Raw genomic sequence first — 22,072 nt, forward strand, 5'->3', positions numbered from 1 at the left:
TGATCACCTCCAGGATGATCAAAGACAGTCTGGAGTTACCTGTAAATACTGTGACAGTTAGAAGACGTCTGTGTGAAGCTAATCTATTTTCAAGAATCCCCCGCAAAGTCCCTCTGTTAAAAAAAAGGCATGTGCAGAAGAGGTTACAATTTGCCAAAGAACACATCAACTGGCCTAAAGAGAAATGGAGGAACATTTTGTGGACTGATGAGAGTAAAATTGTTCTTTTTGGGTCCAAGGGCCACAGGCAGTTTGTGAGACGACCCCCAAACTCTGAATTCAAGCCACAGTACACAGTGAAGACAGTGAAGCATGGAGGTGCAAGCATCATGATATGGGCATGTTTCTCCTACTATGGTGTTGGGCCTATTTATCGCATACCAGGGATCATGGATCAGTTTGCATATGTTAAAATACTTGAAGAGGTCATGTTGCCCTATGCTGAAGAGGACATGCCCTTGAAATGGTTGTTTCAACAAGACAATGACCCAAAACACACTAGTAAACGGGCAAAGTCTTGGTTCCAAACCAACAAAATTAATGTTATGGAGTGGCCAGCCCAATCTCCAGACCTTAATCCAATTGAGAACTTGTGGGGTGATATCAAAAATGCTGTTTCTGAAGCAAAACCAAGAAATGTGAATGAATTGTGGAATGTTGTTAAAGAATCATGGAGTGGAATAACAGCTGAGAGGTGCCACAAGTTGGTTGACTCCATGCCACACAGATGTCAAGCAGTTTTAAAAAACTGTGGTCATACAACTAAATATTAGTTTAGTGATTCACAGGATTGCTAAATCCCAGAAAAAAAAAATGTTTGTACAAAATAGTTTTGAGTTTGTACAGTCAAAGGTAGACACTGCTATTTTTTTGAACACACCCCTTTCAACTAATTGCCCAATTGCACAGCCTTAAGAGCGTGCATATCATGAATGCTGGGTCTTGTTTGTTTTCTGAGAATCTACTGAACCTACTGGTAACTTGTTTGCCACGTAGCAATAAAAAATATACTAAAAACCTTGATTATTCTGGTTAGTCACATTGTACTGCTATTATTTTGAACAATACTGTATATATATATATATATATATATATATATATATATATATATATATATATATATATATATATACAAAAAGATATCTTATTATGGAAAAAATCCTGGGTATTTTGAGCAGTAGGATTATAAAAAAAAAAATATGTGTTAATATAAAATTAAATTAAGCAGCCTATATAAAATTGCAAACATCTATCTTTCAGTACTTTTTGAGTAAAATTGAAAAAGGAGTACTTTAACCTTTGCTGGAGTAATATTTTACCTTACGTATCTGTACTTTTACTCAAGTACTTGATTTGTGTACTTCGTCCACCACTGATATTTAATAATTGCTCTAGTCTAGTCTAGAAAGTGCACCCCCACCCCACCCCACCCCGTGCCGGATGGTCCATTCCGGTTGTTGGCGTGGGCGAACGTTTTTTTTTCTTTTTTTCTCGGGGTCGGGGGCATCATAAAGGCATTATGCTTAGGGCACCAAAATCGCTAGCAGCGGCACTGCATAACTGAATTCAATGATGAACTGCCTTTAACTATCATTTTGCATTATTGAGACACTGTTTTCCTAATGAATGTTGTTCAGTGCTTTGACACAATGTATTTTGTTTAAAGCGCTATATAAATAAAGGTGACTTTGACTTTGACATCACTTCTAAACTGGTTAGGACAACAGTCGTTTCTAGCCTTGATGCTGCCAGAGGTTTCTGGTAGATAGTGTTTGACGAAACCAGCAAGATGTTGACGACTTTCATAATCCCCTTCAAGAGGCAGTGCTTTTGTTGCTTGCCATTCGGCATAACTAGTGCTCCAAAGATATTTCAGAAACTCATGATTGAGCAGCTTCGGAGCATCAAGGGAGTATGCTGCAACATGGACAACATCTTGGTTTACAGTCTTACATGTGAAGTACATGACCTGAAGTATATGCATTTTGGTCAGAAGGAAATATGGGTTTTATGGGACATTGTTGTCAAATTAAGAGGTAACTTGTCAATTTAATAATTTTTGATTCATGCGCCTTTGAACTTGGAAACAGTGCATTAACATGAGCAACACAAACACAGACGCTGCCTTTTGGTTAATTTTGTCATTTGACAACATGTTAAAGACCCTTTTCTCATCAAAAAGTGTTTACAAACAGATATTTGTGACATTTGAAGTATCGATATAGAATTTATGCTCTAAAGTTAAACAGAAAAAGATTGTGTCGACACATAAGAAACGTATTTTTTTTTAGCAATGACTGGTGAGTATCCAACACAAATGAGAGTTCAATGAATCTTAGTTGTGTCCAGATAATTGGTTCTTTTGCAAGTTTTCAACCTGGAAACAAAGATACTGTGGTGCCAAACCCCTCACAAAAAAAGAAAGACATCATGTTTACAGCTGTAATGACATGGGCTTATCAGCATCGACTGAAAATAAGATGATGAATGAATCAAACTGTGATTGGTTGTTTGACATGTCAGTCAAGCAGCCTCATGGGCGGGGCTTGGCCAATGAAAACTGCCATGAAGTCTGAAGTTCTGGCTGCACAAGACTAGATTAGGGTTAATGTTAGAGCTAAACTTTGCAGGACATCGGCACTCCAGGACTGACATTGCCTGTTATAGATAATTATTAAAAAGAAAAACTTACCCTGGGATTGCTTGATGACTCCATCATGATGCTACATGCTTTGCATGTGGCAGTGTTTTATCCAGATGGAGTTCAGGAACAAAGTACAGTGAGAGAAACACAAGATTTATCTTGATTCTCGATTCTTGACTCTTATTCTGAATCAAGGACTATTCTGAAAAAATAAGGACTCAGTTCACTTCCAACGACTCCGCATCAGTGTGGAAAGTCTAAAGAAGATCACCAATTACAAGACACCACCCCCCAGCAATGTGGAGAATCAGCGACTGGCAGACGATCTGAATGAGTTTTACTGCAGGTTTGAAAGACCACCCATCACCTGCCCTGAACGCCTCTCCACACAACCATTCACACCCTTCACAACTCCTGCAACCAGCCCTGAATGCCTCTCCAAACTACCGTTCACACCATTAACAGCTCCTGCAACCCATCCTGAACACCTCTCCAATCAAGCACTCTCACCATTCACACCTCCTGCATCCCCCCTCTCCCCCACACCTGCAATTCAGATCAGCGAGGATGCGGTGCGCCAGGTCTTCCGGAAGCAGAAAAGGAAAAAAGCACCAGGCCCAGATTGTGTTACACCAGCCTGTCTGAAATCCTGTGCTGACCAGCTGGCCCCCATCTTCACACAGATCTTCAACAGATCGCTGGAGCTGTGCGAAGTCCCTTCATGCTTCAAACGCTCCACCATCATCCCCATCCCTAAGAAACCCAAAATTACAGGACTAAATGACTACAGGCCTGTGGCTCTAACGTCTGTAGTCATGAAGTCATTTGAGAAACTGGTGCTGGTCCACCTGAAGGACATCACTGGGCCCTTGCTGGATCCTCTTCAGTTTGCCTACAGAGCAAACAGGTCTGTGGACGATGCAGTAAACATTGGACTGCATTATGTTCTGCAACACCTAGACAGACCGGGGACTTATGTGAGGATCCTGTTTGTGGACTTCAGCTCGGCCTTCAACACGATCATCCCAAACCTCCTCCTGCCCAAACTAAATCAGCTCTCCGTGCCCACCTCCGTCTGTCAGTGGATCAACAGCTTCCTGACAGACAGGCAGCAGCTAGTGAGGCTGGGAAAATACACATCCAGCACCGGTACAATCAGCACCGGAGCTCCCCAGGGCTGCGTTCTCTCCCCACTGCTCTTCTCCCTGTTCACCAACGATTGCACATCTAAGGACCCCTCTGTCAAGCTCCTGAAGTTTGCAGATGACACCACACTCATCGGCCTCATTCAGGACGGTGACGAGTCTGCTTACAGACAGGAGGTAAAAGAGCTGGCTGTCTGGTGCAGTCTCAACAACCTGGAGCTTAACACGCTCAAAACAGTGGAGATGATCGTGGACTTCAGGAGAAACCCCCCCCTGCACTCCCCCCACTCACCATCATGAACAGCACTGTGACTGCAGTGGAGTCATTCAGGTTCCTGGGAACCACCATCTCTCAGGACCTGAAGTGGGACATTCACATTGACTCCATCGTAAAAAAGGCCCAGCAGAGGTTGTACTTTCTCCGCCAGCTGAGGAAGTTAAACCTGCCACAGGAGCTGCTGAAACAGTTCTACTCCACCATCATTGAATCCATCCTCTGCACTTCAGTAACTGTCTGGTTCAGCTCAGCTTCTAAATCTGACATCAGAAGACTACAGAGAGTAGTCCGGACTGCTGAGCGAATCATCGGTTCAACTCTCCCATCTATACTGTACTCATCCAGAGTGAGCAGTTGTGGGAAGTCGTGGCCTAATGGTTAGAGGGTTGGACTCCCAATCGAAGGGTTGTGAGTTCGAGTCCCGGGCCGGCAGGAATTGTGGGTGGGGGGAGTGCATGTACAGTTCCTCCACCTTCAATACCACGACTGAGATGCCCTTGAGCAAGGCATCGAACCCCCAACTGCTCCCCGGGCGCCGCAGCATAAATGATGAACACTGCTCCGGGTGTGTGTTCACAGTGTGTGTGTGCACTTCGGATGGGTTAAATGCAGAGCACGAATTTGGAGTATGGGTCACCATACTTGGCTGAATGTCACTTCACATTCACTTTCAAAAGGGCTGTTATAATCACTCTGGACCCCTCACATCCAGCACACTCCCTCTTTGAACTGTTGCCATCTGGTCGACGCTACAGAGCACTGAGCACCAGAACGACCAGACACAGGACCAGTTTCTTCCCTCAGGCAATCCATCTTATGAACACACTACACTATTTATATTTATATACACACACTTATTTATCTAACACACATACTTAGCGTTCACTTAAATTTTTTGCACATAATATACATGTACATACATAACTGCTCATTGTAATACACCTACCATACATTGTCATTTTGTATTTTGTCATTCCTTACCCACCTATCTGTATTTTATTTATTTTTTTATTCCTTATTGTGTTTTATGTTCTGTCGCTGTCATTCTGTTGCACTGCGGAGCTTCTGTCATGAAAACAAATTCCTCGTATGTGTAAACATATCTGGCAATAAAAGCTCATTCTGATTCTGATTCTTAATTAATTTTCTATGTGGCTGTTAAGAACTTAAATTCAAATAAATCAACAAACAAAACTACTAGTGTTTTATTGCAAGTCTTGTCGTTTTATTAAGATGGCAAAAAGTCACTGGAAATCTATTTATTTAGACCTCATGAGCATCTAATTTGTTGTTTTTGAGTTTCTTCTGCTCACCAAAACTGCATTTATTTCTCAAAACCACAGTAAGAAATTGTTACTTTTCATCAGTTTAATGCATCAGCTGTGAATGCTAGTGTAAATGTGAACGTCAACAGAAGGAAAGCGAGGAATAACGAGAGACACACGGCTGATTATAAAGGATCTTTACTGAAGAAAAGAGAGAGGCGTTAAAAGTGAAGCAGTGTGGACGCTCGTGGAAACAGGCGTCAGATCTTGATGCGGAAGGCGGTGGAGTGAGGGTCTCTGGTCTCTGCTCCGCTGGAGCCGCTCTGACCGGACGACTTGAACAGAGCCTTCAGGATGGTCTGAGGATCCACCTCCGGCCCTGGAGACATCTTGGAGCCCGAGCGAGACGAGTCCTTCTGCGCTGGAGCCACTGCGCCGGGCGAGTCGCTCAGCCTCCTGACACACACAGAGAGAGAGAGAGAGAGTCACCTTCTTCATCCTCATCCTCATCATCACACCGATGGAGGGGCGACTCACAGGAGGATGGGCTGCTCTGACGTGATCACGCTGCCCTGCATGTGCAGGTTACACTTCATCGGCTGACCTGGAACACACACACACACACACACACACACAGATCAGTGTAGCTGATACAGGCACATTTACTTCAGTGTTGTACTGAAGAAGGTGAGTGTGTGTGTCTCACCGTCCAGACAGCGGTTGTTGTACTTCCTGTAAGCGCTGACTGCATCCTCCTTACGCACAAACACCACCTCAGCCACGCCAGCCTTCACCAGCCGAGCCCGCTTCAGCGCCCCGCACACACAGAACAGCTCCTGCACACACACACAGATTAAACACACACACACACACTCAGTGAGACGAGCGAGTGTGTGACGAGCCGCAGGCCTGAACTCACCACTATATCCTCCTCCGTCACTCGAGGGTGAAGGTTGTTGACCGTGATCTTTGTGCCCTCCAGAGGACTGGAGACAGGCTGACACACACACACACACACACACACACAGAGAGGTTAGCTGTACAGGTCTGATTGGTGTGGAGTGAGAGGAGCTAAAGACACGTTTATAGTCCTGATAATGACTCATTGTGTTGTATTGTGTGTGTGTACCTGTGCAGGTGTGTGTGTGTGTGTGTGTGTGTGTGTGTGTGTGTGTGTGTGTGTACCTGTGCAGGTGTGTGTGTGTGTGTGTGTGTGTACCTGTGCAGGTGTGTGTGTGTGTGTACCTGTGCAGGTGTGTGTGTGTGTACCTGTGCAGGTGTGTGTTGTGTGTGGTGTGTGTGTACCTGTGCAGGTGCGTGTGTGTGTGTGTGTGTGTGTGTGTGTACCTGTGCAGGTGCCGTGTGTGTGTGTGTGTACCTGTGCAGGTGCGTGTGTGTGTGTGGTGTACCTGTGCAGGTGCGTGTGTGTGTGTGTGTGTGTACCTGTGCAGGTGCGTGTGTGTGTGTGTGTGTGTACCTGTGCAGGTGTGTGTGTGTGTACCTGTGCAGGTGTGTGTGTGTGTGTGTACCTGTGCGTGTGTGTGTGTACCTGTGCAGGTGTGTGTGTGGTGTGTACCTGTGCAGGTGTGTGTGTGTACCTGTGCAGGTGTGTGTGTGTGTGTACCTGTGCAGGTGCGTGTGTGTGTGTGTGTGTACCTGTGCAGGTGCGTGTGTGTGTGTGTGTGTGTGTGTACCTGTGCAGGTGTGTGTGTGTGTACCTGTGCAGGTGTGTGTGTGTGTACCTGTGCAGGTGTGTGTGTGTGTGTGTACCTGTGCGTGTGTGTGTGTACCTGTGCAGGTGTGTGTACCTGTGCAGGTGCGTGTGTGTGTGTGTGTGTGTACCTGTGCAGGTGTGTGTGTGTGTACCTGTGCAGGTGTGTGTGTGTACCTGTGCAGGTGTGTGTGTGTGTGTGTGTGTACCTGTGCGTGTGTGTGTGTACCTGTGCAGGTGTGTGTGTGTGTGTACCTGTGCAGGTGTGTGTGTGTGTGTGTGTGTGTACCTGTGCAGGTGCGTGTGTGTGTGTGTGTGTGTGTGTACCTGTGCAGGTGTGTGTGTGTGTACCTGTGCAGGTGTGTGTACCTGTGCAGGTGTGTGTGTGTGTACCTGTGCAGGTGTGTGTGTGTGTGTGTGTGTGTGTGTGTGTGTACCTGTGCAGGTGTGTGTGTGTGTGTTTGTGTACCTGTGCAGGTGCGTGTGTGTGTGTGTGTGTACCTGTGCAGGTGCGTGTGTGTGTGTGTGTACCTGTGCAGGTGCGTGTGTGTGTGTGTGTACCTGTGCAGGTGCGTGTGTGTGTGTGTGTACCTGTGCAGGGTGCGTGTGTGTGTGTGTGTACCTGTGCAGGTGCGTGTGTGTGTGTGTGTACCTGTGCAGGTGCGTGTGTGTGTGTGTGTGTACCTGTGCAGGTGCGTGTGTGTGTACCTGTGCAGGTGCGTGTGTGTGTGTGTGTGTGTACCTGTGCAGGTGTGTGTGTGTGTACATGTGCAGGTGTGTGTGTGTACCTGTGCAGGTGTGTGTGTGTACCTGTGCGTGTGTGTGTGTACCTGTGCAGGTGTGTGTGTGTGTACCTGTGCAGGTGTGTGTACCTGTGCAGGTGTGTGTGTGTGTGTGTGTACCTGTGCAGGTGTGTGTGTGTGTGTGTGTGTGTACCTGTGCAGGTGTGTGTGTGTGTGTACCTGTGCAGGTGTGTGTGTGTGTGTGTGTGTGTACCTGTGCAGGTGGTGTGTGTGTGTGTGTGTGTGTACCTGTGCAGGTGTGTGAGTGTGTGTACCTGTGCAGGGGTGTGTGTGTGTGTGTACCTGTGCAGGGGTGTGTGTGTGTGTGTACCTGTGCAGGTGTGTGTGTGTGTGTGTGTGTGTACCTGTGCAGGGGTGTGTGTGTGTACCTGTGCAGGTGTGTGTGTGGGGCCGCTGGTGTCTCTGCTGGTCTGGTGTGTGCTGACGGTGGTTCTGCAGACAGGCTGTAGGCTCTGTGTGGGGGGGCGAGCGGGTGGCACTGAGACTGAAGGAGGAGTGTAAGAGTCGTTCTTCACCACCTTAGTGATGGGAGTCGAGAGAGAGATGGGCCCCGCCTACAGAGAGAGAGAGAGAGAGAGAGAAGGAGAGAGAGAGAGAGAGACAATCAGATGAGAGCAACTCAAAGGGCCACAGCACTGCCACAGAGAGAAGATCTCTCAAACTGAGACACTTCCAGACCGAGAGCTGTCTGAAGATAATCACAGACTAAACCTCACAGAAACAGAGGAGAAGAGCACACATCAAGCAGCAACAAATAACCAAGAGACACTTTTTTTGAAACGATCAGTAATATTTACATCAGGAAGAATATTTTGAATGTTTTTTTCTCTGGCAATGTCAATGAGGATGGTCATTCTGGTCTTCTTGCACTGTTTGTGCACATATTTGGATCAGTATTTTAATATAGTGAACATTTTGATCAATATTTGTATATAGTTCACAGAAAAACTCTCAAAAACAAACAAAGAGACAGTTTATCTGTTTACATTCTAGAATCAGCAATGGCCGCTGCAGCACAGGCCCCGCCCCTTTGTGTCCCTCAGAAGAGCTCAGAGCATTCTAGACAGCTCCACAGACAGAAACAGATCAAGCACAGTCCTGAAACACTGTTTGCTGACTCTGACCGCAGTTCAATGACCAACCTGCTCTTCTACACCGAGAACAGCTCCTCATGGCATACTGCTTTCTGCCAACACTTCACCTTCACCACAAAGAGAGGCATCTGCAAAGGCAGACAGATCCTGGTATTCGAAGATGCTGAAGGAAATGAGGAATCAAGAATTTTATCTCTTAACTTATACCACAACGGCACTGTCATGATCCAAGGCTCAGAGCCTGCCCTCCGAGCATTTTCAGCTGACTTTTTACAAATTAAACAGCAGACATGTCTTAATACAAGTCTCGTACAAGACCATATAGATATGAACACAAACTCTTCTCCCGTAAAAGACACACAGAAGAAGACAACTGCAACAGCCTTAACTCAATCTCCCATGTCAAAAATGAAGGAGAAATGTTCACTTCTGGAAATCGATATGGTGGATCTAAGAGAATTAATCATGTCCAATTTGAAAGACAACAGTGACTTGGAGCAGCTTACAAAGGACATGATGAATTTAAAACAAGAGACTGAATATCTGCTCATGTCAAAGGAACTTTTGTTTTTAAAACAGAAATGCAGGAAGAACTGTCTGTCTTGAAATCTGAACTTCGAAAGAAAGATGAACTTATAAACAACATGAAGGAACAACTGCTTCATGATTTATCTCCCAAAGGATCCGATGCTAAACACTTGACCGGTCTGGACGGTCAGCAATCATCTGCAGTGGACGAGCCTCAGTCTTCATCAGCTCCTCACAACTCCAGCCCAGCAGAAGCCCTTCTTCTCATCGACTCCAACGGAAAATACATCAACGAGAAACTCTTGTTTCCACACATGAAAGCACAGAAAATGTGCTGCCCGAACACTAGCGAGGCTAATCCAGTCTGTCCTGCCACAGAGTAATCTCTATCTTCCTCCTCATGATTCTCCGTCCTACCAAGAAGAGCTTTCTCCAGCTGCAAAGAGACGTCCTGCACTTTCAGGCCAAAGGAAGTGTTCTTGTATGTGGTGACCTAAACGCAAGACTGGGAGAGAAATTGATTATGTAAACACCACAGATAATGCTCACATTTTTGGGGACATTGTATCTCAGTCAACACCAGTCATTACTCCGAGAACCAGTTGTGACAATGTCATCAACATAAATGGGAAGCAGATGTTAAAGCTTTGTAAAAGTCATAAATGGCATAAAGCTCTGTAATACTAAAAATACTGGATGACTTTTTGTCCTCAGATTTCACTCCAGATACTAATGGAATAAACTCAGCAACATCCAAACTTAATTACATATTTCAAACTTTGGCCACTATATCTAACATTAAACAACCAAACAAACATAGAATAAACAAACCAAAAATTAAAAAGAATATGTGGTTTGATAATGAATGCAAATGTCTCAGAAAAGACCTTCGACGATCCGGCCAATCAGACGCTACGCCTCGCCTACTCCAGCTGCTTAAAAAATTATAAAAAACTCATTTGTAACAAAAGAGATCAATATTATGAAGCTAAAATTGATGAAATCGATCAATCAATAGACCAAAACAATTTCTGGAATCTCTTTAAAAAATGTGAAAGCCCCAAATCAGACACATTCCTCCAGAGCGGCACAGTCTGGAGCTCTTACTTTAAAACTCTTTACCAAACACTAGAACCAGACCTCAACCAGCCCCAAACTAAAACACAGAGAAAACTAGACCATCTAAAGTAAACCATCAAAAATTACCAAAATCCACTGGACATGATTATAACAACATCAGAAATATCAGAGCACATTAAACAGCTCAAATTAAAGAAGGCATGTGGACTGGACAACATCAGTAATGAGATGCTCAAACTCAGCAGTCCTTCCATAACTCAAGCTCTGGCTAAATTATTCAATCTGATCTTATGGTCTGGTGCAGGGATTCCCAAAGTGTGGTGCGCGCACCCCCAGGGGGTGCACGAGAGGAAAAATGTAATGGCGGTCTGTTTTTTTGAAGTAGAATTTTCCATACAATAAAAACATGAACAGTAAACATTTCCTTTGTAATAGCTTTTATTTTAAATAAAAAAACTATAATTTATTAGTTTTCGACTCTTTTATGTACTGCAGGCTAATATGCGTGCCAACTCGTTTCATTCATTCCATAATATATAGTATTATAAATATGCTTAACTGTCTGAAATCAGGAAAACTGTCAAGTTGGATATCTTATGATAAAGTTGTTAGTCATGAGGAGAGGGGCCAAGAGAGAGTAAGGATTTGGAGACAACAGAGACGAGAGTGTGGATCGTCTGTAACTTCATTGCAATTGAATTCAATGTACTGTCGTACTAATTTCCATAACCTTTTTTTCCACTGGGCCACACTATGGTCCAAGTGCAAGCAGATTGCACAGGTTCGAGTAGCAATGGGCTTCTTCACACTGCCTCCACATGTGCAATTGTGCTTTTGAAGCCTACTGACCACGCGCACCTGTCCAGGCGGTCATAAAAAAAATCGGAGGTACGCGTTCGTCCTCTCAGAGCCTCCGCACACACTCTTCCAAATGACGATGTTAACGTCACGCCTACTTAGCGGTCCATAATGGTCTCTCTGCAGCTATATACACCATATATTACATAGCAATCATCCTTAATTGAAGAAATGTCCCAAAACATCTCTTGAGAGAACCTCATATTATTAAATTTGAATGTACATTTGTGAACCCACATTTTCTGCATTTTCCATTTGCCTGAACTTTAAATAAAATGCGGGGCAAACCGAAAATCCAGCACTCTCCTTCACTACTGATAATGCAACTATTATTTTTTCTATGTGTTCATTCGCTGGCATTTTTCACATTCCTTTTTTTTTTTCTCCCTTAAAAAACAAAATTGTCCATTCTGATGCTCAATTTTAACGAACTAATGGCTGTTGATGGCTATTTGAATTGAATTCTGCCAAAGTGGGCAAATGTTATGCGAGTAGGTCAGCTCATGTCTGAAAATAGTGATACACAAAATAATTTAACAAAAAATATTAGGCTATAGCTTATATTTCTTAAGTACATTTTTAAATTAATGTAAAAACAATAATAATAATAATAATTGTAAAAAAAAAAAAATAATCATTGTGTTCAGCATGCTGGGCCGCATTTGAATTGGTGACGGGCCGCAGGTTGAGATGATGCTGCTGCTAGCTCCATGGTCATTTAATAGGCCTAGCATATTGCTGCAATGTTTCTTTTACCCGGCTGCAAATAACCGCTTTCTGTTACTGAGCCTGTCTCTCTCACTCGTCCTCTTAAAAGTGGAAGCTTGTGCGTAGCTTTGTTGCATTATATTGAAACTTTGTTGATGTTTTTATTGTCATGCGTGTTCTGGTTATTTGCGCACTATTAAACATGATTCTTTATATGGCGATAAAATACAGCTTTGTTGCGTTTTTTTTTTTATGTTGGGATTGGGGGTGCACCAACCCGGGTTGGGACATAGAAGGGGGTGCGCAGGAAAAAAAGTTTGGGAACCGCTGGTCTGGTGACTTCCCTGAGGCCTGGTCTGAAGGACTGATCACACCCATATATAAGAACGGAGATAAACTGGATCCCAGTAATTACCGGGGCATCTGTGTGGGCAGTAATCTAGCTAAGCTCTTCTGTAATATAATAAACAGCCGCATAGTGACATTCCTCACAAGACACAACATCCTAAATAAATCACAAATTGGCTTTTTACCAAAACAACGTACATCTGACCACATCTATTCTCTCCACACTCTAATTAACAACAATCTAAAGGACAAACAAAGAAAAATATTTACATGTTTCATTGATTTTAAAAAAGCTTTCGATTCTATTTGGCATGATGGTTTACTGTACAAATTATTACAAATTGGCATCGGTGGAAGAACATTGGATATTATAGAATCCATGTATAAGAACGGTCAAGATTGGGAATCTGAGAACAGAGTTCTTCCAGCAGGGTCGTGGAGTGAGGAGCACAGCAGCAGCTACACTTACCTGGGCATCCAGATCTCTGCATCAGGGGTTAGAAAAAAAGAGCTGTTCAGTTCTATCATCACCTGACATCATCTGACCCTCAATCTGTTCAATAGAAAGCCCTCCTCGCCACAGTGTCTCATCCTCTAAACACACGCGTGCTTCAACTGATGAAGGAAACACAGACTGAGTCTGACTCCAATCACAACTAGGGATGGGCATTTTGGGAAATTTCTCATTTCGATCATCGATAGGTTTCAAAAACCATTAATCGATTAATTGGAACAGATGTTGCAGGAACAGCCAGGCACCACCTTCTCTGTAAAGTAAACCTTCTCTGTCCCTGAAACTAACGCAGCAAATCTTTCACCACCATTTCAGCGAATAGCTTTGTCGTCTTCTCGGTTCTGCCTGCGTTGCATTTAGGTCTTACGGCAAGTGATTCAATGCTCGTCTGAGTTGCTGCTCTGTTATCGCCAGATATTTTATCTACACATTTTAGTGTGAAAAGCTTGGCGCTGCACAGCTTACCCTGAACTGTATTTTCATCGTTCTTCTCAAAGGGAAGCCAGCCATCACTATGTGACTTTGAGGCCATGATTATGTCTTCTCTTTTGAGGCATCAAGTGGAAAGCTAAATAATAATTCTGATCATCGTTTATGTGATCGATCATCGCTGTCGCGGTCGAGTACTCGATCACTGTTGCACATCCCTAATCACAACCCCAACATTCAGAAACTAACTGACACAAATCTGAAGTATAATTATGATGAAAATTTAAAAAATGAATTTGAGCTCCAAACCAAACTCCAGTGTTATTCGGCCCTAAACAGAAACACAAAACTGGCAAACTACTTATCACTCAAGCAATTAAAAGAAAGACAAATCCTTTCCAAATATCGACTCAGTGATCATGATTTGGAAATAGAGATCGGTAAACACTTCCTTCTGGTCTGTCCCAAATACAGCACTACAAGAGAAACATTCTTCCCACAGTTTGAAGCGTTGAATCCTTCATTCTTGTCTCTAAATGACTCAGAGAAACTACTCTATATACTTGGAGAGAATGAGACGGCAATGACACTAGCTGCTAAATATTTATACACCATACACACCATACGAAAGGGGTAATTGATTGTATTCAACTGTTTTATTTGATATTCTTGATTGTATATAATTACTATTATTAATATTTGAAATATTTTCTGCTGATGCTATTTTTATTGTATTGTATTTTGCTGTAATCATTTACAATAAAGCAAAAACTGATTTATGGCCGGTCAACCGATCCCTAATATTTACAAATCATTTATATCCTAAATGTCCTTAACTAGGGGCATAACGAGATGTAAATATAGACTAGAAATACATGTCCTTGCTCTGTCCTCCGTCCATGACACGGACTCACTGCAGATTAATCTGAACAGCTCTGAACACCAGCGGATGTCAGATGCATGATGGGATAGTGTTAACAAGTCACAATATACTATAATACAGTAATATGGTAATAACATTACTGCTTTTATGATCATCTCGTCTCAGTTGTAGATTTGACTGGTAAATGAGAAAGAACTATATTAACTCTATTGATTCTATTGCTCTAGACAGTAATCTATTTTCCATTTCTGAAGTGATCATCTTTTGACTCCCGGACAGTGGCACCTTGCTTAACACTAAAAACTGATGAATAAATAAAAAAGGTTTTAGGAGATATGAGAGTTAATAATAGATTTAACAAAGAAAAAAAGTGAGTGCTTGGTTTCAGAAAACAAATACAGCTCGTAAAAAATGATATGATGAAAACATTAATTCATAGAAATAATCTAAGCAATTAAAACCTTTTTCATTCTAGATTTAAATTGAATTTCACTATCAAACTGACTTTAAAATCTCAAGGAGTTTATAAGCTGAACTGCTCAAATGTGACCGTGCATGTTAAACAGCCTAATGAGCTAAGACCTTGATAGCATGTTAGCATAAAACTAGCATTATAATTAGATTCCTGTATAAGCGTGACAGCAACCTTTATATCAAACATTTGTAGAGCGTCCACAGCGGAGCATCATGGGAGGCAGATTGAGCACGAAGTGATTTTCAGATGCAAGGGAAAACAAACATACACTGGAACATAGTTAACAGATAGCATAGATTAGCTAAACAATAAATTACATTTGTGAGAGTTGTATTTCATTACATTTAGAAATAATAACGGCTGGTATAATAATGTTATTAGGGATGCACCGGTTGACCGGCCATAAAACAGGTACATTATACGCGATCGGTTCTTGGTCTTTTTTCGGCTGATTTTTCCAGAAGTGCGTCTGCGTGCACAGACGACAGTGTAATCATTCACTATCATCTCGTTCGTGAGGAAGTATTTCTTAATCTGTGCGCAGGATCAGCGCTGGAAGTGTTACACATCTGAGGCACAGAGAACAGGAAGTGAACGGCCGACTGCACAAAATAAGAGTCCCTTCCTGCTCACTGAATCTGTGTGAGTGCACCAGAGACCGTGAAGAGACGTTCAGATCAGCTCCTCGTGTGCGGGATGAGAAACTACAGACTAAACTGGGACAAAACTGACATGCTTTTTAGTGAAGTATAACTTGCAAACACGTTTGAGAAGCCAGAAGTAAACGTCAGTTCTGTATAGGATTATTTTTATATATATGGAACCGGAAGATTTAATATATATATATATATATGTTATGATGAGTAGACTGTAGCCTAAGACTTTCCTATTTTTAATGGCTTTTAAGGATGTTATAATGTTATTGCTGTTTTACTTCTTCCTTTCATTTTGCAGCCCGTCCTGGTGTTAGTGTCAAATGATTTTAACACGCCAGGGCCTGCAGTATCACCCATTCTGGGTGTCTACCTACTATATATTAGCCTGGTGATACCAGACTCTGCTACTTCACTCTGCTTCGTAGACAGAGTCTGGAATGGCACAATAGAGAAGTGTTTTCTCTCTCGCTAGCGGGCGCTTGTCTGAAGTTTAAAATCATTGGTTACCCGTGAGCCAATCAGATACGTTTAGTTAGACGTATGTTATGCGCCTGAACAGCCGCATCGAAGCACAGACATCATGCATCGAACTCAAATCTATGATTGAACTTCCACTGTAAACCTGTTGTTAAACACTCTTCTTGTTCTGGCTTCAGTTTGAAAAGAGTTGAATATTCTCCATAACAGAGCGAATTGCATCCCGTGTCTCGTTTCCCATTTCCGCGGTCGTTTCGGTTTTCGATTTCTCTAACCTACAATGTAAAACTCTGCGCTAAGCATCTACGTCACGGCTCTCAGCCTGCCCTCTGCTCGTGGATTGGCCCGGCTGTTTCCAGACCGGTGGCAAACAGAAAGCTCTGACGCTGTATCAGACTGAGTACAGAAGCAAAATGAAATTGAGCGGAAGTAGGAAGTCTGACGTAGTCAAGCTAACTATATATATCTCTCTCTCAGAAATGTTGTCAGAGGAGCAGCTGACCACTTCCAGAAAACTGAATGGATCTCTTTGGGCTTCTGCTGGATGTACATATGTTCACTATTCAGATGAGTGTGTGCGTGTGTGTGTGTGTGTGTGTGTGTGTGTGTCTCTCACCCGTGTCTGCAGGTTGCTGGCTGTACTGATCTTCATCTGTTTGTTGGGAATCACAGCTCCATCCTCCTCCTCAGGAGCAGCAGACATGACCTACAGACAGAAACGATGGGATGTTTCACGATACACACTCATCATGATCATCTGAAGCACTGCTGAGCGTTCAGGAGGACTCGAGTCTCACCGGAGCGGCTCCACTGATGCGGAAACCACTGGTCATTCCCACAGGCCTCTGCTGCGCACACACACACACACACACACACACACACACACACACACACACACTCAGTCACTGGGGTTCAGAGTCAGAGTCTTGCTATAACTGTCACTCATCTGCTCACCTGGATGGTTTTGGTGATCTTCATAAATGCTGCGCTCTGATTGGACGCCGTCGGGACGTTCCTCTTTAAGCTCAACCTATCGCGCGCATCCACTACTGTTGTGACCCCGCCCCCTGGCTGCAGGGCCACGCCCACTCTAGCACTCAGGGTTGTGTTGTTGATGTGAGAGACTCCCATGGTGCTCGGAGGCAGAGCCTGCTGCTGCTTGCGTGAGTTTATCAGCTGCCGCGCGTCCTGTACGGCTCCGGCTCCTCCCCCTCGACCCTGGATCCGGAGCCGAGCATCCTTCTGTCCCAGCTTCTCTCGCGCATCCTTCACCTGAAACACTGCACAGATAGAGCGATGAACAACACCAGAGTAAACCAGAGCTAGAGCTAACCTCAGGACACTTACCTGCTGCAGCTCCGCCCACTCCCAGCCGCTGCCTGACGTCACCGCTGCCAATCATCTGACGGGCGTCGAAGGACCCGCCCACTGACCCCGCCCCTCGGCCATACATGGGCCTGTAGGAGTTACCAACACATCTAAAATGTTATGAAAGTGTGTGGTTTACGATCTACAAGCAAAATCTTATAAGGGCGATATAACTCTTCTAATTAAATGATATTTACTGTGTTTCGGTAGTGACTTTTGATATTATACAATTTGCATACATACTAACTTTCTGAATAAATAAATATTTTATGTTTTTCCAACACATGGCCTCAATAAAAGGGAATATTCCGGTCGACAGATCGATCACTGAGGGAACTCGCGTGTTGATAAACAGCTCTAGTTTGTGTAGAAATTAAATTAATGTACGAGGTTTGTTTGTGAAAGCAGCCGCGAAAAGAAACGCACAGGACGCCATAACACACGCGCAACAGCCAATGAGAAGACGAGCGTAAGCGCTGCGCGCGGATCAAACAGCCGTTTTAACCAATCAGCGGCGAGAGAAGACGGGACATCGAGCTTAGCACCAAGAGCTACTCGACCGTGTTTAAAACGACTGAATAAAACGCCTCAGCGGTTTAAACGAATGCCGTTCCGAGTGTCTGAACAGATGTACCTCTTACTGACTCCTCTGGCGTTAAAACTGCGTTGACGAATCACTTCATCCAGAGATAGATCCGCCATATCTGCGCTTGTGTGTGGATTGGATTCTCTGAGTGGAACACAGCGCGCATGCGCTACATACTTATGGGCGGATCAAAGCGGTGCGTGACGGAAAGCGGAAAGGGTCAAAATACACGCGGAACACGAGAAAACGCGAGATCTTATTTATTCACGACATATATATATATATATATATATATATATATATATATATATATATATATATATATATATATATATAAACAACATTAACAAACATTTGAACTATTTCCGAAGTACCTATAAAACTTAAGTTTTCTTTTTATATTCATTATGTCAATGAATGTGACAAAAGCAAAACATTATATCAATGACGAAAGAAATCTAACCCAAAACAAGCAGGTTTGAATGTTTGGCACAGTTTACACCGAACTCGAATCTAATCTGGAATAACGAGACTCTACTGTACAAACACAGGTCTCTACATCTCTTACTTTACTGAGCTCCTGACGCTCAGTGCATCTTTACAAAACACTCTTTTTCATCATCTAAATGATAAAAAATTAAGAATGTAAAATGTTAATTCAGTAAGAGACAGATTACATATGAATATCCGTATCTTTTATAGATTAGTTGTGTATTATTTACAAATAATAAAGTTCTTAAAAGGAAAGTTCACCCAAAAATGGAAATATCCATGCCATTCCAAACCTACTTTGGAACATGAAAAACAAGATAATCAGAGAAATTCAAGATATTTTTGTCCAGACAGTAGAAATCAAAGGTTTAAGCTAAATGTTTTGGTAACATTCTAGTTAACCCATTTGTGCCCAATCTTTCTGAATGGTTTCATGTTAATAGTGTCCTGTGTGAACATGTTCTGCAGTATTTTCCTCAGGTTTTACTTTATTTTCTTGAAAACATATCTGAATGTGCAACAGCTAAACAGTGATGTGGATTACACTTACATTTATCAATATAACACTTGCTCAAAATGACAATTTCATTCAGAACAACAGGATTACGTACATCTTCCATTAAACAAAAAATCATATCGTTTCTATAAACTTGAGAAGATAATATAATGAATAATTAATAATTTGTAAATGGGTCAGTGACATATGTACCATAAAAAAAGTGTTTTTTCAAAAATTTCAAATAACAGGCATAAAAATGGTTGACTTTTGTTCTACTAACTCTCATCTTTATAGAAACATATGTTGTTTCAAAATTTTCAATTATCAATTCAATTATTCTGATACTATTTTCTATGTATTCCATGAACATTTTCAGGTTTTATCATTAATAAAGGTATGTTATTTTCACAATTTGATAATGTCGCCATGTGTCAATGCAAACCATGTATTATCCTGCTTATTGGTGAGTACTGATCACTCATATGGCAGGAAATATTTAACCACTCTTAAATGCTGCAAGGCAATATTCAAATTTTATTGATTTATTTGATATTTAACAATAAAACAAACATTTTTTTAATATTGTATGAACCATATGAACATATATTTGTTTATCAAATTTCATTTCAATTCCAAACTGGTCTGCAATATGTATTAATATAAGTAAAACAACCAATTTTTTTATATCATATGAACCGTGAACATACAGCGTAGCTGAGTGGATCCACAAATAAATCAGTTCATCTAGACTCCATTGTACATAAGCCAGTCAAACTTGGAGAGAGTAGCAAACCGACTGCCTTGCTGAGGTTGTGATAAGCCACAAACAACTTCCTGATCTTGATAATAAATGCAGTCTCGCCTATTTGGCCAGACAAAACCATTTTTGTCTCCACGTTGTTTCATGCAGTTCACCTGCAGTCCCTCCATACTTACGGCAACAATTTGTCCCACATATGGTTTTCCCTCATACTTAATTAAGACAAACTGTCCTTGCGTGTATCCTTCAGGAAATGGTGTCTGAATCTCAGCTTGGGCCTCTTCACTTGATGCATACAGCACCTGAGTAGAAGAGCTTCAGAAGGACAGATTTAGATGTTAGTGACACGACTGTCTGCAGGGATTGCAATAACTAGCTTCCACTCCATCAAATTGCGTTTGCCCAGTTTACAAATATGTAGGGTTTATACTGACTGGGCTTGGGGCTCTCTAGTGGGCAAGCTGGATGGAGAAGAAGGCATCACCATCACTTAAGTCAAAGAAAGAGGTTTATTTGTCAGGGAAATGTTTGTTTGCAGTGAAATGTTATCACCAGCATGTCCTAAAGTTAGCTCAATATGTTATACTCACTGGGCTCGGGAATCTGCAGTGGGCCAGCTAGGTTGGACAGAGGACACTTCAGCAGATGGGCCACCGCTTCACAGTCAAAGGAAGAAAATCATGTATGTATTTATTATTGTAAAATGTAAATAATTGAATGGAAACTCATAATACTTACTCATCACTTGTCTTGTCACCTGGCACCTCATCAGGGAAAACATGGTCAAACTCAGGTTGGTGCAGCTTGTGACAGGTGCACATCCCTGGATACTGGCAGAAACAGCTAAGATCTTTCCTGGAGCAAAAGACAGAACTTGGTGTGTACTGCTGATTCCAGTCACTGGACGCACTGACGGAGGCAGCATTTCATCCACGGTGGAGATCTGCTACTCATACAGATCCCTTGGTGTTTGTAGGTCACTGCCTCCGAGGACATACTTGTCTGCCTTACGCTTCAGCACTCCCTTCCCATGGGAACGCTCTGAAAAGTTCCAGGTGACCCTCTTGAATCCCCATGCATAGGGAATGCTGCTCATGAGGAAGCAGTTTGATCGATTCCGGTACTGGGTTGCTGGCCCGTCACATTTTTGCATGTAGGTCTTATGAAGGTCCTTTAGTGAGGAAGTCAGCACTCGTCTTTGTCTTTTCTCTTTCCTGCCTACTGTGTCCTTCTTCCCAGGAAGCACAGTGCTATTTTCATCTAACAGCAGGAAGGATTCCACCTGAGCCTTTTTCTCATTTTTTTACTTTTTCCTGGCTGGCAAGTTGGATTTTTCTCTGACTGTTAGTTTTGTTACGTTTTGCCTCACACTTTGTTTCCTATATTTCTCAGCCCTCTCCTTTTCTTTGCTGACTTTTCTCTGGAGCCTTTTGTTCTGATCCTTCAGTCTCCTTAATGATTTATTCAGCTTCTTTATCTTTTCAGTGTGTGGGCTGGTGCTGGTGACGTAGGACCTGGGACTTCACCTGGGTCTACCTGGATGTCTCCTTCATATCTGGGGGAGTCATGTTGAGTAATGCATTTAAATTTCTTCTTTTGCCTCTATATTTTGTTTGAGAATTTCTCCATGTCTCCCTCAGCTTCTCTCTTCTTGACGGTGGCAGAGTCTGGATCCTAAATCTAGGCATCTCCCCTTTCTGTTTCTTTTCTTGATATCTGTTAACAGAATGGTGTGAACGTTTTAACAGCTGTTCAACATTGTTTATTCTCTTCATTTCCTAACTGCGTTCCTCTTAGTTGCACTGCCTACAGTGATGATATTTTAGCTATCATGTATTTTAGCTATCATGTATTGCCAGGCTTCAAGAAATCTGCCCGGAAACAGACAGTTGTTGTTTACTTTTCTTTTCTTTTCCTCAGCAACTCCTCAAATATACATAATATACAAAACATACATTGGACTTTGTTATTTATTGTTATATATGCAGGGAATTACAATTCAGATCATATGGCGTGACAGGCAGACATGTCACAACATATGATGTTTACTGCACTCAGCACAACATGCTAGCTATAACAAAGCAGCATAGATTTACATATAATTATGACAAAATAATAACATTTCTTTTGCATTTTTATAAAAAAATGTGTCACACCAAAAGACATCTTGAAGTGGGACTTTTGTCAGAGTGCCAACAAGATCTGATTTATTGTAAAAATAAAAATGATGACTCACCTCAGGTTGAACAGTAGAAATACACTGCTAGTTCTGTACAACATTGCTGAAGAAGGTCCTCTCCTTCCCAAGGGTGTCAAAACAGTTGCCCGTTCAAATATCCCAAAATAGTGTCACACCATATGAATTTGATTTGTGTGACAAAATCTTTTTGATAAGAACTGACTCAAAACATTACGCTTGGACTTTGAAAAGAGTAGGCTCACAAATAGACATCTGTATTATTTTTCTGTATT

General features: G+C 42.4%; 2 protein-coding genes across 4 annotated transcripts; both read right to left on the reverse strand.

The window, feature by feature from the left end:
• Nucleotides 1–5,513: 5,513 nt before the first annotated feature.
• Nucleotides 5,514–18,040, reverse strand: LOC113067421 (polymerase delta-interacting protein 3-like). Of its 3 annotated transcripts, none has more exons than XM_026239826.1 (10): nt 17,898–18,040; nt 17,243–17,352; nt 16,850–17,175; nt 16,693–16,740; nt 16,512–16,601; nt 8,214–8,399; nt 6,251–6,328; nt 6,038–6,167; nt 5,869–5,935; nt 5,514–5,787 (listed from the first exon to the last, which is right to left on the reverse strand). In XM_026239826.1, the coding sequence occupies exons 1-10, from the start codon at nt 17,963–17,965 to the stop codon at nt 5,592–5,594; spliced, it is 1,299 nt and encodes a 432-aa protein (XP_026095611.1). In that variant the 5' UTR covers nt 17,966–18,040; the 3' UTR covers nt 5,514–5,591. The 3 variants fall into 3 exon arrangements, with proteins under 3 accessions (XP_026095611.1, XP_026095610.1, XP_026095612.1); XM_026239825.1 differs by having other exon boundaries at nt 16,693–16,743; XM_026239827.1 differs by lacking the exon at nt 16,693–16,740.
• Nucleotides 18,041–18,724: 684 nt separating this feature from the next.
• Nucleotides 18,725–22,030, reverse strand: LOC113067464 (uncharacterized). Its single transcript, XM_026239887.1, has 5 exons — nt 21,837–22,030; nt 20,339–21,316; nt 20,191–20,256; nt 20,035–20,089; nt 18,725–19,915 (listed from the first exon to the last, which is right to left on the reverse strand). The coding sequence occupies exons 2-5, from the start codon at nt 20,523–20,525 to the stop codon at nt 19,585–19,587; spliced, it is 639 nt and encodes a 212-aa protein (XP_026095672.1). The 5' UTR covers nt 20,526–21,316; nt 21,837–22,030; the 3' UTR covers nt 18,725–19,584.
• Nucleotides 22,031–22,072: the final 42 nt, after the last annotated feature.

This window comes from Carassius auratus, linkage group LG28B, assembly GCF_003368295.1.
Source record: "Carassius auratus strain Wakin linkage group LG28B, ASM336829v1, whole genome shotgun sequence".
Classification (NCBI taxonomy): domain Eukaryota; kingdom Metazoa; phylum Chordata; class Actinopteri; order Cypriniformes; family Cyprinidae; genus Carassius; species Carassius auratus.

Bases quoted from the DNA above. Each gene is read 5' to 3' on its own strand.
- LOC113067421 (XM_026239825.1), bottom strand. From the start codon at position 17,965: ATGGCGGATCTATCTCTGGATGAAGTGATTCGTCAACGCAGTTTTAAC. The intron at 8,400-16,511 runs GTGAGAGACACA...CTCTCTCTGTAG, and splicing joins CCAGCAACCTGCAGACACGG to GCGGGGCCCATCTCTCTCTC. The intron at 6,329-8,213 runs GTACACACACAC...TGTGTGTGTCAG, and splicing joins CCACACACACACCTGCACAG to CCTGTCTCCAGTCCTCTGGA.
- LOC113067464 (XM_026239887.1), bottom strand. From the start codon at position 20,525: ATGCTGCCTCCGTCAGTGCGTCCAGTGACTGGAATCAGCAGTACACAC. The intron at 20,090-20,190 runs GTGAGTATAACA...CTTTGACTTAAG, and splicing joins ACTGCAGATTCCCGAGCCCA to TGATGGTGATGCCTTCTTCT. The intron at 19,916-20,034 runs GTCAGTATAAAC...GTCCTTCTGAAG, and splicing joins ACTAGAGAGCCCCAAGCCCA to CTCTTCTACTCAGGTGCTGT.